General features: G+C 44.3%; 1 protein-coding gene across 18 annotated transcripts in view; it reads left to right on the plus strand.

The window, feature by feature from the left end:
• Window positions 1–7,557, plus strand: part of EYA1 (EYA transcriptional coactivator and phosphatase 1) — a 166,983-nt gene extending 159,426 nt beyond the window's left edge. For all 18 annotated transcript variants that reach the window (XM_084792197.1, XM_084792199.1, XM_084792186.1 and 15 more), the window contains one exon: window positions 5,361–7,557. In XM_084792197.1, coding sequence (XP_084648323.1) covers window positions 5,361–5,441 — 81 coding nt within the window. In that variant the 3' untranslated portion in view covers window positions 5,442–7,557. The remainder of the gene's footprint in view (window positions 1–5,360) is intronic.
• The last annotated feature ends 7,658 nt before the right edge of the window (window positions 7,558–15,215 follow it).

Below are 15,215 nucleotides of genomic sequence, written 5' to 3' on the forward strand. Positions count from 1 at the left end.
TATCTAGTTTTCATTGCTGGATGATTCTACATTTCAAGAGACACATATAAATCTTCTGTGAGTGAGAAATAAAAATGGCAAGCACCTATTATTCTGTATACTGACAAAGATTTCATCTAAAAATTGTCCCTTTTAAAAATGTGCACTCTAAAAACCCACTGAGATTTAAAAAAAAAAAAAATTAAGCTCAGTGCTAGGCCAGTAATGCCTCATTTTAAACTCTGGAGAATACTGCTTTGGTTGGGAAAATGAAAACATTTATAATGCAATTTAACTCTTTGCTTTTTCTTTAAGGGGAACACGGAGATTAAATATTAAGTAGTGATTAGCTTATTATTGCTAAGTTGTTCATGCTTAATGATTTCATACTTCCTACTAGGTCTTGGCTCTCTCTGCCTAAAGCTGTGGTTCTCCTCACTGTTCACTGGTATCACTTAAGACCATCAGAAAACATGGTCTTACATTTACATTACAATTCATAGCAGTGGCAAAATTATAGTTATGAAATAGCAATAATAATAACTTTATGGTTGGGGTCACTACAACATTAGGAAGTGTATTAAGGTGTCACAGCATTAGGAAGTCTACAAGGAAGCAGAGACACATGTACTAAATGGGCAACGATGAGCCATAAGCAGTCTTTTGAGGTATTGTTATTTACAACTACAGAAGTGTTTAGACCTCTGGATGGGAATGGCCTAAAAATCCACATGTGCACAGCACAGACAGGTTTTATGTTTTTGAAACACAAATGATAACTCCTTGTACTTTCTCTGTATTTCCTTTTTCTCAGAGCAATCTGTCCTGGCAGTTCTCAGTACTAGCACACAGAGCACTTCATCAGTAATCCTTCAAGTGACCACACTAGCATGCTACTGTGTGAATGTGCGATTATTTTACCAGCCCTTTGGGGCTGAGTGGTTAGGGAGTTCTACAATTTTGTGTGACAAGCAGATTCTCAATGAACATTCTTAGAGTACGTTCCTGAAAGGGCAGTATTTGCACCAGAGAGGAGATGCTCTTAGATTATAGGAGATTTTTATTAGTGCGTTTTTAATGATTATGAAAATACCAGTTCCCATGAGAAGAAGCATGCATATAGCTTTTTAAAAAATATGACGAATGTTATGTGTAACCAGAAGGGAATAAATGTAGACTTTCAGAGGAAAGGAGATTCAAAAGAGTTGTCCCTGTAGGCAGGAAGAGAAGGAATGACATTTCATTGTGTTCCCCTTGGGACCTATTTTGGCTCTAAAGATTCCCAAGACTACAAGCCTAGCTTTGTTGCCTACTTCAGTTCCCCCTCGTAATATCTCCATTTCCTTCAGACACAGCCTGTCCATCTCAGTATCTGCCCTCACCAAGTGAACCCAGGCCTCCCCAGCCACTGGCCACTCAAACAGCCCTCTTCCCTGCAGGTCTCCAGGTCCTGCACTCTAACTACCTCACAGCTTTCTCTGTGATCAGGTAGTCACACCTCCAAATCTCCCTTTCTCTGCCCTTCTCCCCTGAGTAGTTTTAAATTCCTTCTTGCTTGTGTTTTCAGGCATTCGGCAATGACTGGCCGCCCTTCCCTTTCATTCGCAAGATAAAAATCTAAACTCCTAAGTTAATTCTCGGGGCTGCAAAGCCTCCTTCCTTATTAGTGAACAGACCAGTCCAGCCTGATGACATTCCAGGTTAATTACGGAAGATGCTTCCTGCATCCCTTATCTCACCACCCTTGTGTGTCTCCTAGCCAGGAGCCCCCCTTCCTCCCCATCAGCCTCTCTAACTGTGTTTACTTTTCTACCTTGTGTAAGCCGGCTTGTAGCTGAGCCGCCCTCCCCTCTCTTTGCGTTCACCCTTCTGGTTCTTTCTCTCACACCTCCTGGAGTTGAGAAGAGATGTTTCAGCAGCTGTGTCTCCTCAGCCCTGTGGACATGGTCTGTGTTAACACATTAATTCTTGCTGCAGCTATGATGTTCCATAGATAATGGCATTTATTTTTTATCATAACTTAGAAGCAACATAGAATCATTTGCATCAACTAATCAATTTACTGATAAACTGTAGCTTTGGGAAAGCGGTGCCATAATGGTACCTCATTTTGTTACTGGAAGAGTTGAGCTTGGGCTTCTTCCAAGCTGTGTGCTTCTCCTTTCCTTGCTGGCACCCCTTTCCCCCCAGTTTTATGTAAGAAACATTTGTTTTAGTGGCCAAGAGCAATATGCTCCACCACCACATACACACACTTCATTGCACCCAGTTGTCCCAGGTGCTGTCAAGTGTCTGTAAAATCTTGGCATTTTTACTTCCTGGGGTGTAGGGAAAATATTCCCCTGTGTAATATTTATCTGATGATCTATTAATAAGGATCATAGGCCTTCTCTGCTAGACTCAGTTCTCGGTTAGCCAGCCACTTGATTGTGGGTGCTGCTCAGAGTCCACACAGAGCCAGGTTCTGTGAGGATCCACTGCTCGCTGTAGCAGGCACGCCTCTCCATCCTTCCTATTAGTGGATGCTGCTGGGGCTGGAGCTGGTGGTCCCAGTGCAGCGGCAGGCTCCAGGATCTGTCAGCTCTCACCTAAAACCTTTGGCGCGTTTATCCCAGTGCCCCCCCCACCCCGAGATGAGCAGTCCATCTTATATCATAGGTATAGTCATTGCTTGAGCTCACTTCAGTGTGCAGCTTGGCTGGAGTTTACTAATATTCTGAAAGGGAAGAGTGAAGTTGCTGGTATCTCAATGCTAGTAAACAATCTAACTCAGGATTCTGCCCATACATTTTTCTATGTAGATGTTGATATTTGCATTTCAGGTTAAATAGTCTAAGTGGGCTCTCGGCTGGCATTCAGTAGCACACCTGTATGGATGAGACAGCGTTCCCAGAACTGCTTTCACAGGATGTGAAACCAAGTGCCTAGTTTACACCTCAGCCATGGGCCAATAGAGCCAATGGATCTTCTTCCACCCCCAGTTCCCTTTTCAATGGCTCCGTCACTCATTTCATTTGTCACTCCACGGTAGCTTCCAACTTCAAACGGATAGACGTTGTATACAAACAGGACTTTCCTGAGAGAAGCATGCTTACTTGCCGAGCACTCTAGCTTCTGTAAGTGGTTTGCGTGCTTGCGAAGCTGCATGACCCCAAAGCTTCCCGCCGGCCATGTAAGGAGCCTTCAGCATGCTCTGAGATCCCAAAGTATCCACACTTGACACGATAAGTAGAGGCGAGCAGCAGCCTTTGAGAATGGATCACTGACAAAGGAGAGAGCGGCACAGCTGTTAAGAACACCTGCTGCTCTTGCAGAAGAGCCAAGTTTGATTCCCAGTAGCCATGTGAAATGGCTCACAGTTGCCTGTAACCACGGCTCCAGAAGGTCCAGTGCCCTTTTCTGGATGGCAAGAACACCTGCACATATATGTACATACACACACACACACACACTCAAACATACACACTTTAAAATAATAAAGTATGAAAATACAAGCTAATCACAAAAGCAAGTCTATAAATGTAGACACTAAGTGAGAAGTTAAATAAACTACAGATTGAAAATAACAAATGGCTTTCTTTTAAAAAATGATGTAACTAGAATGAGTTAAAGATCTGGTAGTAAGTGAGCATACTGAGTGTTACAAACTGTACATATGAATAATTTTATATACTCATATGTATATAAGTGTATGTGTATATGTGTACATATATATGTATAATTATATAGACATATATCAAAATATACAAATGCTTTCAGTGGTCATTTTCATGGTAGGGAAAGAAGCGCTTTGTATTTATTTATATGGTTCTATAGTTTTTAAGTATTCTGCAGCACATAGGAATTTGTTCTAATAGGAAAAAGGAAGAAAGCTATTAGACAACGAAACTACCAATGAGTGTCCTTACACGCAGCCTGACAAAACAGCCGATGTGAAACTCACCCTCATCAATAAAGTGGCTTAGAGGTCGCAGGGCCATGCACCATCTGGCTTTGTGGCCCACCATGGATGTCTCCCACATATCGTCAGTGTCAGTGAGGTTCTCCTTCATCTGTGCTCAAGCCACAGACCCAACTTAGTGTGGTCCCAGCTGCTCCCCTTTCACACTGAGCTCAGCCGTCACTCTCTTCTTTGGGGGCAGCTCCCTGCACAAGAGTATTGTGCTCCTCCTGGTCATCTTAGAGCACCGATGAGTTCCTGTGTTCAGGAATGAGCTGGCACCAGCTATGTCACTGTCCCTTCTATCCCTAGATGATGGGCCCAGAAACACAAAAGACAGTCAATGAGCCCCAGTACAGATTGTGATCTAACAGAGCCGAGAGAGCCATCCTTCTATGCTTCTGCAGATACTTAGGGGAGTTGTTTCTGGATTATTCTGCTATTAACAAGTAACGGGGATATATAGATCCCTGTCATAGTACTGAATCTAGAATGTTCCAATATTAGAGGATGCAATAAAAGGCTGTAAGGTGATAATTTGAGCGTATTAGCAACATTAACGGTATATAACAACTTTGAATTCTATCAGACTAGAGGCTCCCATTATTACATACAAGTCTTTAAAATCTAGTTTATGTGACAAATTTCCCACTTCTTAGGAACGTTCCTCAAATTCTTCAGAACTATAATTGCAAATGATACTTCTGCCCCCAGATTATTGTGCATGAGGAAAAACTTGTTTTTCTGTGAAGAAAATAGAAGTTTGTTCTCAGAGAAAGTTCTTTTGAATGCTTCTGATCAGACACCTGACCCAGCCTCTGTGGAAGCAGGTAGCCTGCTTCCGGGACATTGGTCTGCTCAAGTGTCCCAGACAGTCCTGACTGAACTTGCTTTGTGCCTTCATGTTTTAAGCAACTGCAGATACACACACACACACACACACACACACACACACACACACACACCCCAACCTGAGATGCTCATTTACAATTTTTCCCACGTGGAATAGTCATGAAAAGAAAAAAAAATTGCTTCATCTATGAGCACGATTGTGTTTAGAAAACAAAAATTTAAATACTACCAACTTGGGAAAACTTCTCAACGCATAAAATAAGCTGTGTAAACTTTCAGCATTTGCAGACCACAAATGACCACATATAGCAAAAAGCACCAGTTTCTTTTCAGTGACTTTTATGTAAAGTTTGGAATTGCCGTTCATGTCACAGTGGAGTTATAGTTGAGAGAAATGGACATTACATTCACACCACTGTTCCTGGGGTGGGGGCGGGGCAGAGGTGGGGGCAGGGTGAGATATGTTGTTTGGATTTGTGTTTTACATGGATGGCAGTTTTTACAGTACTGAAATGGAGGCAGGCGCAGACATGGCAGGGTTTATGCTGGTCAATGCTCTTTCCTTACCGTACGTCTGCCCTCTCTGCAGCATGCTATGCCCTTCTGGAGGGTCTCCAGTCACTCGGACCTCATGGCTCTGCATCATGCATTGGAATTAGAGTACCTGTAACAGCTCATGCCAGCTAGACACTGCACAACTGCCCTGTGGCCAGAGACAGTCCAGCGGGCTTCAGTCTTGCATCACTGCTGGACTCGGGAGTGTACCAATTTCAACATATGGATGCGTGGCTGCTGTGGTCTTGACTGCTTCCCTTGGGGTTAATGGAGGACCATGTGTATTTCTTCAGAATAGCTGTCGACTCTAGTACTGTGAATCCAGTGAAGAGAAGCCATGAGAATGTTCTAGCATGGTGTCATGTGTCTTGGCTACATTAACTACATGGTTCAAACCTGTGAAGAAGAGACCTGCAGATACTTTGGCTTTCAGCAAATGTGACCTAAATAAACAATGTCTGCAACCCAGCAAACTTGATTCCACAACAGAGACTGAACTGTGTCTCCTGGACAACTGAGGGGGTGTTTCCTCAAAGGGTTACATTTGTGTCTCCTACCCAGGGCAATCTGTATATCATCGCTACTTATTTATGAAAAGACTTTCAAAAAACAGATTTTCTGAGGTATAATTCACATACCATTTAATTCACCAAGACAGACTTCTCAGCATCAGTAGTTGAAGGAACTATAAGAAATAATCTTAAGAAATAATCAACTAAAGGCCTTGGCCTGACAATATGGCAAGTACTTTGAATTTTAGCACATTGCAAAGTAGTTTAAAGTATGTCTAATTTAAACATGTAAAATGTACATCACTGAGACAATCGTGTACAGAAAGAATTGTTGGTGTAAATTTGTAATAATGGATGATTCTTTTTAGGGAAATGCTATTATGAGGTAGAAATTCCTTCCTAGGAAGCTCGGGCACGAACTCCTGCAGTGCCTTACCTAAGTATTGGGTATAAATATTGTAGATAAATGGATCTTTTTGATAATATTATCTAAGACCAAAAGCATGAATGTCAAGTGTCAACAAGGATTTTATTTTCTCAATCTTCTATCCCATCAATTTTCTAGTGTGTGTGTGTGTGTGTGTGTGTGTGTGTGTGTGTGTGTTAGAAGGGCCTTGATAAGCCAGGCATGGTGGCGCATGCCTTTAATCCCAGCACTCAGGGAGGCAGAAGCAGGCAGATCTCTGAGTTCGAGGCCAGCCTGGTCTACAAAGCAAGTCCAGGACAGCCAAGGCTACACAGAGAAACCCTGTCTCGAAAAACCAAAAAGTGGGGGTGGGGGGAGGACGCTTGATAAAATAACAGCCTTTTCACAACTGAAAAAACGTAGAAGTCTTCCTGACCACCTTCCTGACTTTCTCATTTCAACACTAATGTATTATATGTAACTACTTGGAAAAGAATGATTATTCGAAGGCTTCGTCCCACAGAAAAACTATAGATGACAGATATATTTTATTAATAAAATTAACTGGACCCTAGCAGAGCTTCCATGTGCTCAGAGTGATTATCGTGTTTGGGTTTCCCATTTATATCAATGAAGACTTTGCTACAAAGCTAGGTCAACAGCATTTCTCACCACACCCTCTACTCTTAGTCTTTCCATTCCAGTCCAGAGAAGGGTCGTTTCTCACAGTGAGTTTGTCTGGTCATCATCAGAAGCACTAATGATGCTCTCTATAAATGATATGACAAACATAAACCTGAGTCGGGGAGGGAGAAACATACAAATGCTGTGTGCCGTGTTAGAAGAAAGATTCTTCCAGAATGATGAATTTGTATACTCAGGAGTCTTTCTCATCTTGGGCTTTGTGTTGCATATTACCTTTTGGATCAATGTTATTTAATATTATTAATAAGCTATTAATAATATTATTTAATATTGGGGGCACCAGGTTTGACCCAGAGTAGCAGAAAAACCACTCTACCTTTTGCTTTTCTAAAAGTCCACATTGCTGCTAAAATTAGTAATTGTGAATTTTCCAAATTGTTGAAATGAATAATGGGATTTGTTTCCTGTCTCACCTGATGTAGACAGAAGTGGACAGTTTTGCAACCTCTTCGTTTGACATTTTTGTACTCTGCAGGCTAAAAAGACAGCCTTGATCTTGGCCTTACTGTAAAATGGTGTGTTGTGTCCACAATTGTGTACAGATTTTTTTCCTCCCTTAATTTTTGTGTTTAAATTAATAAACTTGCTTTGTGCAGTACTGTATGATACTTGAATGTCAGTATTGTCTTTCTGGTTTTGGTTATGTGGTGGAGCTGAGTCTTGTTTGCATTAGAACCCTGTAGCACTGGACAACCCGGTGATGGCTTTATCACTCCTTTAGGAGCAGAGCTGGAAGGCAGCAGCTGTTTCTTTGATCATCGTAGGGACTGGAGAATGGAAAAGCTCTGTATTTCCCCAGACTATATCAACTGGATCCTCACTCAAATTTATCTATGATAGAACAGACTTAGGCATAAATTATCTTGGGTTGCAGAGCATAGATCTATCCATTTAAATACCCAAGAGACAGCAATATGAAGCAGTTTCGTCAAGAAAGAACATTCACAACATCTATCTCTGAGACCTGCCAGATTAGTCGCTGATGGAGGACTATAAAACCCCAAAATTCACTTTCTCTTGAGAATCTAACCCGAGAAACGCAGCATTCCTGTGTACGAATACATGACAATCAAACATGAAGTTATCCAACCCATTCCTTGGCCCCGTGGTGTGGATTTTTCACAGCCACTCACTCACTACACCAATTCATTTGAATAACTAGGTGTCCAGTCTGAAAGTAATGATAGGTGAGGGGGAAATCTTTGAAGATGTAGAGGTGGGAAGTGCTGGGATTATTGGATCTTAGATGAAGAAAGCAAGAAAGATGAAGTAGGGGTTCCACACCTAGAAGATGAATTCTCTGCTACTTCTAACATGACACCCCCAGTCCAACCATTTTTAAGGACTTCCCTCTGACCATTAGTTAAATCTTGGATTTCTAGTATTCCAGGGCCTCTAAATACAGCTTGTTCTTACCTCTCAGCGTTAACCTCTCATTGCTGTAATGAAAAAAACTTCAGGACCTTTGGTCAGTACATAGACCAAGAATCCCATTTCATCTTTGCTCAGAACATTGTAGCATTCTAGCCTCAGTCTGGCCATACCACAGACAGCTTCTGTCCGGTATCCTTGGTAAAGCTCTTTGTCACAATGTCACAAAGTACTGGCTCCTTCTCTTGAATGTCTTTCCTACCTACTTCTGCCTTTATGGGGAGTTCTCATTCCATCCCATAGATTTGCCATCCCCATGTGGCACTTCCCTACCATGGGGCAAGATGATCTGGATCCAATAACTGACTTCACCATAAAGTTGGTAGAATTTATCCATGGGGAATGGGTAAATTAGTGAGTGGGTGAATGCGATACACTCTTCTTAGAAAGGCTCCTTGTGGAAACAAAGTTTGTGGATAATATTCTAAGTGAAAGAAGAGTCACTGAGGGACAGACACAAGGATGTCACTGGATCTGGTTTATCCTTGCAGTGATCAGTGTAGCTGCAAAGCAGACAATGGGATGTAACAAAAATGGTGGATAAAGATAGGATGCTGGGAAAATGGCCGGTGAGCAATGGTCCAATTAGGATGAGGGGCATGGAGATGTGAGATCTGCGTTTGTTTCTTGACATAACAGTGGTCAGACTGAGTAAGACATTACACGTAGGTCGAGTGAGGCAGAGTAGAATGCGAGTATGAGGTAAAGGGGCATTGTCTACACTATTGTGAAACAGGGCAACCTTGATTCTGTGGGCAGACTACTTGCAATCACAGCACAGCAAAGACACATTGGTTGTATTCTTGGTTGCCTGAAATGGGAATAGCAATGAGCTGTTTCAAAGATTGTAATATTTCTGACGTGTTGGACACGGCCTAGCAGATTTTTCTACTGTTGCTTCCCATTACATGCTGTTTGTATATACACTTTTGTCCCTCATGAAGAATCAACTTCTCCAACACAATAATGCAATGCCCTTTAAACATGCACTGCACAGCTGGGGCAAGGACAAAAAAAAAAAAAAAGGCTGAAAAACAGGCCATGATTTCAAGCCTTTGGCTAACTAGAGAACTCACAGACATCCTTCCAAAGGTCTTGTGAGCAGAGCTGATGGAGGCCAGCAGTGGGCTAGCACAGGCTCCTACTGACTCAAAGCAGGGAGCTAGCCTGAGCAAAACTTGGCAAAGAGGCAAGGCTGAGCACTGGCTAGATTAGAGGAGGGATGCAGCATGGTAAACTGGGAAGGAAGTACAGTTGGCTGATGAAAGAGGGCAAATCCCCAGAAAGAAGCCTAAACATAAAGGACTGATGAGTTCCCAGGAGCAAAAGAGGCTAGGGTGAAATTTAGGGATGGGAGTTCACGCCTTTTTATTTCTTTTTAAAACCTCAGTGTCTCAATTCCAGGCCATTTTTTGCTTTAACATTTTTCTTCCAATTAGCATTTATGAATGCAAGGTAAGCAGACACGTTTCCCAGTAACATTTTACATTTGCTTTTCAAAACATTTGCATATGGTATGGATGTTTCTCAAGTCAAATGACTCGAAAGGGGGCCATTTGCTTAACAGAACCTGGAGATGGCAGAGCCTGCTGCTCCACTTAAGATGCAGAAGAAATTTCCCTGCAGACCCTGGATGCCTGCCTCAGTCCCAGCAGCCACTAGCCTAGCCACACAGTGCATTCATAAGAGCACATCTTTCTTTCAGTGTCTCCCTGAGCGTTTCCATTCATTGCCCTCCATTCTGTGCGATTATACAAACTTGACAGCATAACTTGTGGCAGAAGAAATGAAAGGGTTTGTAATTTAGGAAACCTCTGGCCCCCATTGACTGAAAGCAGGTTGTTTGTAAAAAGGAAATCCTGACCTCTGCTAACTGGCAAACTCTGTCAGAGGCAATAGAGGAAAGCAGAGGAGAAAGAACAGTACTGGGACTTTTTTTTTTTTTCAACAGAAGAAAAAAATGGACGCTTGGCCAAAGGAGGACTAAGACAGCCCCCAGCACCTGAATGTGGCCACAGGGATAGGGATCTGCTACAAGAGTATGGCAGAGTTGCATCTGAGGGCCTCCTGCTCGGGACAATAGTGGGACAATAGCTACACCAACCACTCTGAAGATGAATTCCCTTCAGTTTACTGAGGTGAGAGTGCTCTAGGCAAGGGAATGGCCTACCCTGCCTTTATCACTGCTTGACCCAAAGCACCAAGACTCTAGACTATACATTGGATGTTGCATTCATTAGTTATTTTTCTCATTGTTTCAACACAACACCTGGCAAGAGCCACCTAAGGGAGGAAGGGTGTGTTGGTGGTACAGTTTGCACATACACGTGATAATAGTGGAGGCAATCATATAGCGCGAGGCAGCTGGTCACAGTGCATTTATAGTCAGGCAGCAGACAAACAGGGATGCTAGGGCTCCACTTGCTTTCTCCCTTTTGACTTAGTCCAGGATCCAACGTGTGGAAACCATTTTAGCCATGGCTGCACTTAGGGTGGATTTCTCCACTCTGGAATACCCTCATAGACACACACACACAAGTTTGTGTGCTAGGTGATCTGAGATGGCACCATGCTTTGCTGGTACCTTTCTCCACCTGGTCCTTCTTGCCACCTGGTCCTTGGCCTGGCCTCCATCTGCATGCTGTCTGCCTAGCCACTTGGTTCTGACCACTGAGCAACCCAGCAAAGAACACAGGCCTCCGCACATTGGATTCTGGTGGTCATTTAGCTATCTCTTGAGTGCTGTGAGGGATGCCTGGTTGAGTCCCACCCACTATGCTAATTTTGTCTGTCCTGGGTGGCCTTTAGCTGAGGCTGAAGGCTCTTGACCACCACCTGCCTGGAAAACAGGCCAGTGTGTGAAGTGTACATTTTAGCTCTTTACCATTCCTTTTCCAGGACATTCTACATGGCCATATTCCTGTTTCTGAAGCCCTAATGACCCAGTTCAAATTCCCCCACATGTCTGAAGGAGCTCCTCCAAGGCGGTGGTTCTCAACCTTCCTAATATTACGACCCTTAATACAGTTCCTCATGCTGTGGTGACCCAAACTATGAAATCATTTTTGTTGCTACTCATAACTGTAATTTGGCCACTGTTAAGAATCATGATGTAAATATCTGTGTTTTTCAATGGTCTTGGATGACCCCCATGAAAGGGTCATTTGACCCCCCCAAAAGGGTCAGGATCCACAGGTTGAGAACTGCTGCTGAAGAATCCAAGTTAGCTTAAGTTAGCTATAGCTCAGCCATGTTACTTATATGCTTGCTGCTGAAAGTAGCCAAACAGGTCAAGAAAATTTTACACTACTACACCCCACAGCCCCTACACCACCTTACCCAGAATCCATTAGCCTGAGATAGTTCTGAGAATAACTGCACCCTCATACCCACCCCTATCTCAGCCTAACACCCACCAAGACCAACAGCCTCTGGGCTGCCCCCTCACTCCTTCCGATGCTCCATTTAATCTACCCAATCCCCTTAGAGTGCAATTTTAGTAACCAATCTGCTTCTGTAAGAGGGTATTTCTCCACCTGGTCCTTCCTGACACCTGCCCCCCCCACCCCCTCACCCACTTTGGCTACTCAGGGTCCTCAGCTCTTCTGACCTTGATGGACCGTGATGCGTCGGCTCAATAAAATTCCTTTGCTTTTGCATCAACTCTGGACTATGACTGTCATTGGGCTTCCAGGAATAGACTCTGATGATCTGAGTCTAACACTGCTTCAAGGGGTCCTGTGCCCATGGTGTCCTCAGAGGTTGCTGCCTATTATTGTAGGAATAGTTGAGAACAGCACTGGATTTCAAGGAAGTGGTAAAAGTTGGGGAGGGGAGTGGGGGGGGGGGGGGGACCTGTATTTTGTGATGGAAATCCTGAGAGCAGGGCAATGGGTGTGCCTGGAGACCGAAGTCCCAAAGAGGAGGTAGTGTGCCCCCTGGAGTATATGAAAGAAAAAAATACCACCAAAAACAGAAAACAAAAAACACCCCCAAGCCGATGCCCAGACCTCCCAGAGAACCTCAGGGAATGGCCCCAGCTCAGTGTGAACCCTCACTGGAGAGGCATTCTTTGCAGTCACCATCTTGTGAGCCTCTCTTTAGGTTTTTATTACGATGTGCCCATTTCCCACACACATTTCCCATCAGTCTGCTGCTGTCTCCACATCCATGTCACTGATGTCCTTCCAGAGTTCTTGCCTGACCCTTGCTGTCCCCACTCTGAACCTCTGTCTGCATATCAGCCTGAGGAAACTCTTTCAGGATAATTGTTGGTCTCCTGGGTGAGCTGCCTGATTGCCATGCCCACCTGGCCCCCACGTCCACCGTGTGCTTCAGCCCTTCCTCTCCTAAATTGTTACTCTGATGATCCTCTAAGATGCTGGTTAGATCTCCGCAGTGGACTCTCGCCACTCTGAGGTTCGCCAGCTTTTAGGCTGCAGCCTAAGTATTGCAGCTTGCATGTGCCTTTCTGGCTAGTCCATGCAAGAGACACCTGTCCCCCAAGACCTTCAATGCCCTACACGCTCAGAGCACGTTAGATTCCTTCCTCAGACTTACAACACTTCGTTGTGTTTAAACTTTAGACTGTCAGTTGCTCTGCCTCTTTTAAAGATGTAAAAATCTCTGGAAAGAGAAAGGTTCTTGCTGCCATCCAGGCGGTGGTGGCGCACGCCTTTAATGCCAGCACTTGGGAGGCAGAGGCAGGCAGATCACTGTGAGTTCGAGGCCAGCCTGGTCTACAAAGTGAGTCCAGGACAGTTAAAGCTACACAGAGAAACTCTGTCTCGAAAAACAAAACAAACAAACAAAAAACAAAACAAATTCCCATGGGCTGTTCTGGGCATGCTCATAGCTTTTATTTTATGATAATAAAGCTAAGGTGTTTGTTGACTACATGGATAAACAAACAATGGGCAGGTAAATGAAGATGTTGGCAGTGTACAGTGTATGCGGGAGATGTTTTACGTGTTCATTAAAATAAAGCTTTGTGTGGGAAGTGGAAAGGTGGTGGAGGAGAGGAGAGAAAGAAAGCCTGAAACGTTGATGAGCTCTAGCATCTGCGCTCAGGAGCTGGGGGCTTTATCTGTTATGATGAAGCCCCCGAAGAATCTTAATCTGGGGGTTGACAGTTGGACGCATATTCATTTGATTTATGAGGGGGAAGTGGACCGGAATGGGAGGTTGCCAGACATGTGGGAGGTGGTAGTAATAATCCAAGCATGACATAAGGAGAGCTTGTCCAAGGGAAGCCCCAGGGACAGAGAGGTGGAAGGAAGCCACACAGCAGGTGTGCCAAAGGCAGAGCTGGTCAGGAGGAGGGGCAGGCATCCATCGAAGAGCCTCTTAGTCTCTCTTACCTTTCCATTGCTGGGAAAGGAGCTGGGTGAGTGCAGCCACACTCAGAGTTGCATGTAATTAAGTCAGCTCCAAGTGTGTGTGTGTGTGTGTGTGTGTGTGTGTGTGTGTGTGTGTTGGTGGGGTCTCATTCTAAATTGTCTCACTGTTCCCAAACTGGAGGGCTTTGCTGTCTGGAAGTAATTTTATATCTCATTGAATGTGTTCTGTGGTGAACTAACTGTATGGGGCTTTGGTAAGAATTACCAAGCCAGGCTTCCCCTATGGCTCCAGCAAGCAGGCTTAAACGCTTTCTATATAATTGAGGAAATGTCACTTTGCCATTACAAATGGGGTGAAGAGGCTGGCAGAAGGAGGTTAGAAAGACCCGTAAACCCTTTGTATGAAGACCTTTATTGTCCACCCCTCGTCAGCACTCAAGTCATAGCAGGGATAGACACCAGCCCAGGCCCGACTTCAGCCATCCCCAGACTGGGCCTAAGGCTATAGACACCTGACAGCACCCATCCTTTGGGATCCTCGGGAACAGGGTGCTATGTCATTCCAAGCAAGCCAAGAAGCTCCTCAGCAGAGCACCCCTTCTAGCCTAGTATTTGTTTACAAGGAAGGAGCCTGCCTTAGATACCAAAATGTGGAAGACAAGAAAAGAAAAGAAACAAAAAGAAAGGTGCCAAGGACCCCTCTAAATTTCCTTCAGCTCTGACACAGAGGAGGCCTGGACAAGCACCCCCCAGGTCGGAGGGATCAAAGCCCCTCTGAGTGTGAGAACAGCCAGCCAGCTAGGGACATGGAGAGCTGAACGGAGTCTGTGGCCCAGAAGGAAGCCTGCTGCCTCCTGGCCCTTGGAAAGGCATCTGTCACCACCTCGCTGGCCCAGGTCTCCCACCATAGGAACCTCTCACTGAGCAGTCACCACAGGCCTCATCACCTAGCTCACTTCGTGGATCAAAAACACAAAGGCGTTCCAGAAGGTCCATTCCTCCCAAAGTAGTTAAAACGAAAAGAGGAGGGGAACCAGTGGACCAAGGGGGCTCACACCCTTGCTGGAGCAGATTTGTTTTGAAAAACTTCTGCCCTTGGGCTTGAAAGCATTTCTTGGCCCAGCCGGAATCAAGAGGTACCAGGACTGCCCCTAGAACTGTTTCCAGCCCCTGACCTTGATATTTATTTGCAAAGCCTGACAGGAAATCGGCACTGAGGGTTCCACTAAAAACAAAGAAAAATGCAGGAATCAGAAAAAACAACAGAGTGTTCTAAACAGCTTCACAAAGACAGACCTTAAAGATTTCCCTTCTAAAAATGCCAGGAAAATAGTTCCCCTTGACATTTTTAACCAGAAAACATGTTGTGAAAATCTACTAAGTGCACAGTCCCGGACTAGGGACTGATACTCCTATTTCCCACTGAAATAGGAGTGGGTGGGGGGGTGTCACAAAAAGTGTGACTGTAGGAGACCTGACAGGCACTGATAAGGGTT

The sequence above is a fragment of the Acomys minous genome, assembly GCF_964271855.1.
Source record: "Acomys minous genome assembly, chromosome: 1".
Taxonomy (NCBI): Eukaryota; Metazoa; Chordata; class Mammalia; order Rodentia; family Muridae; genus Acomys; species Acomys minous.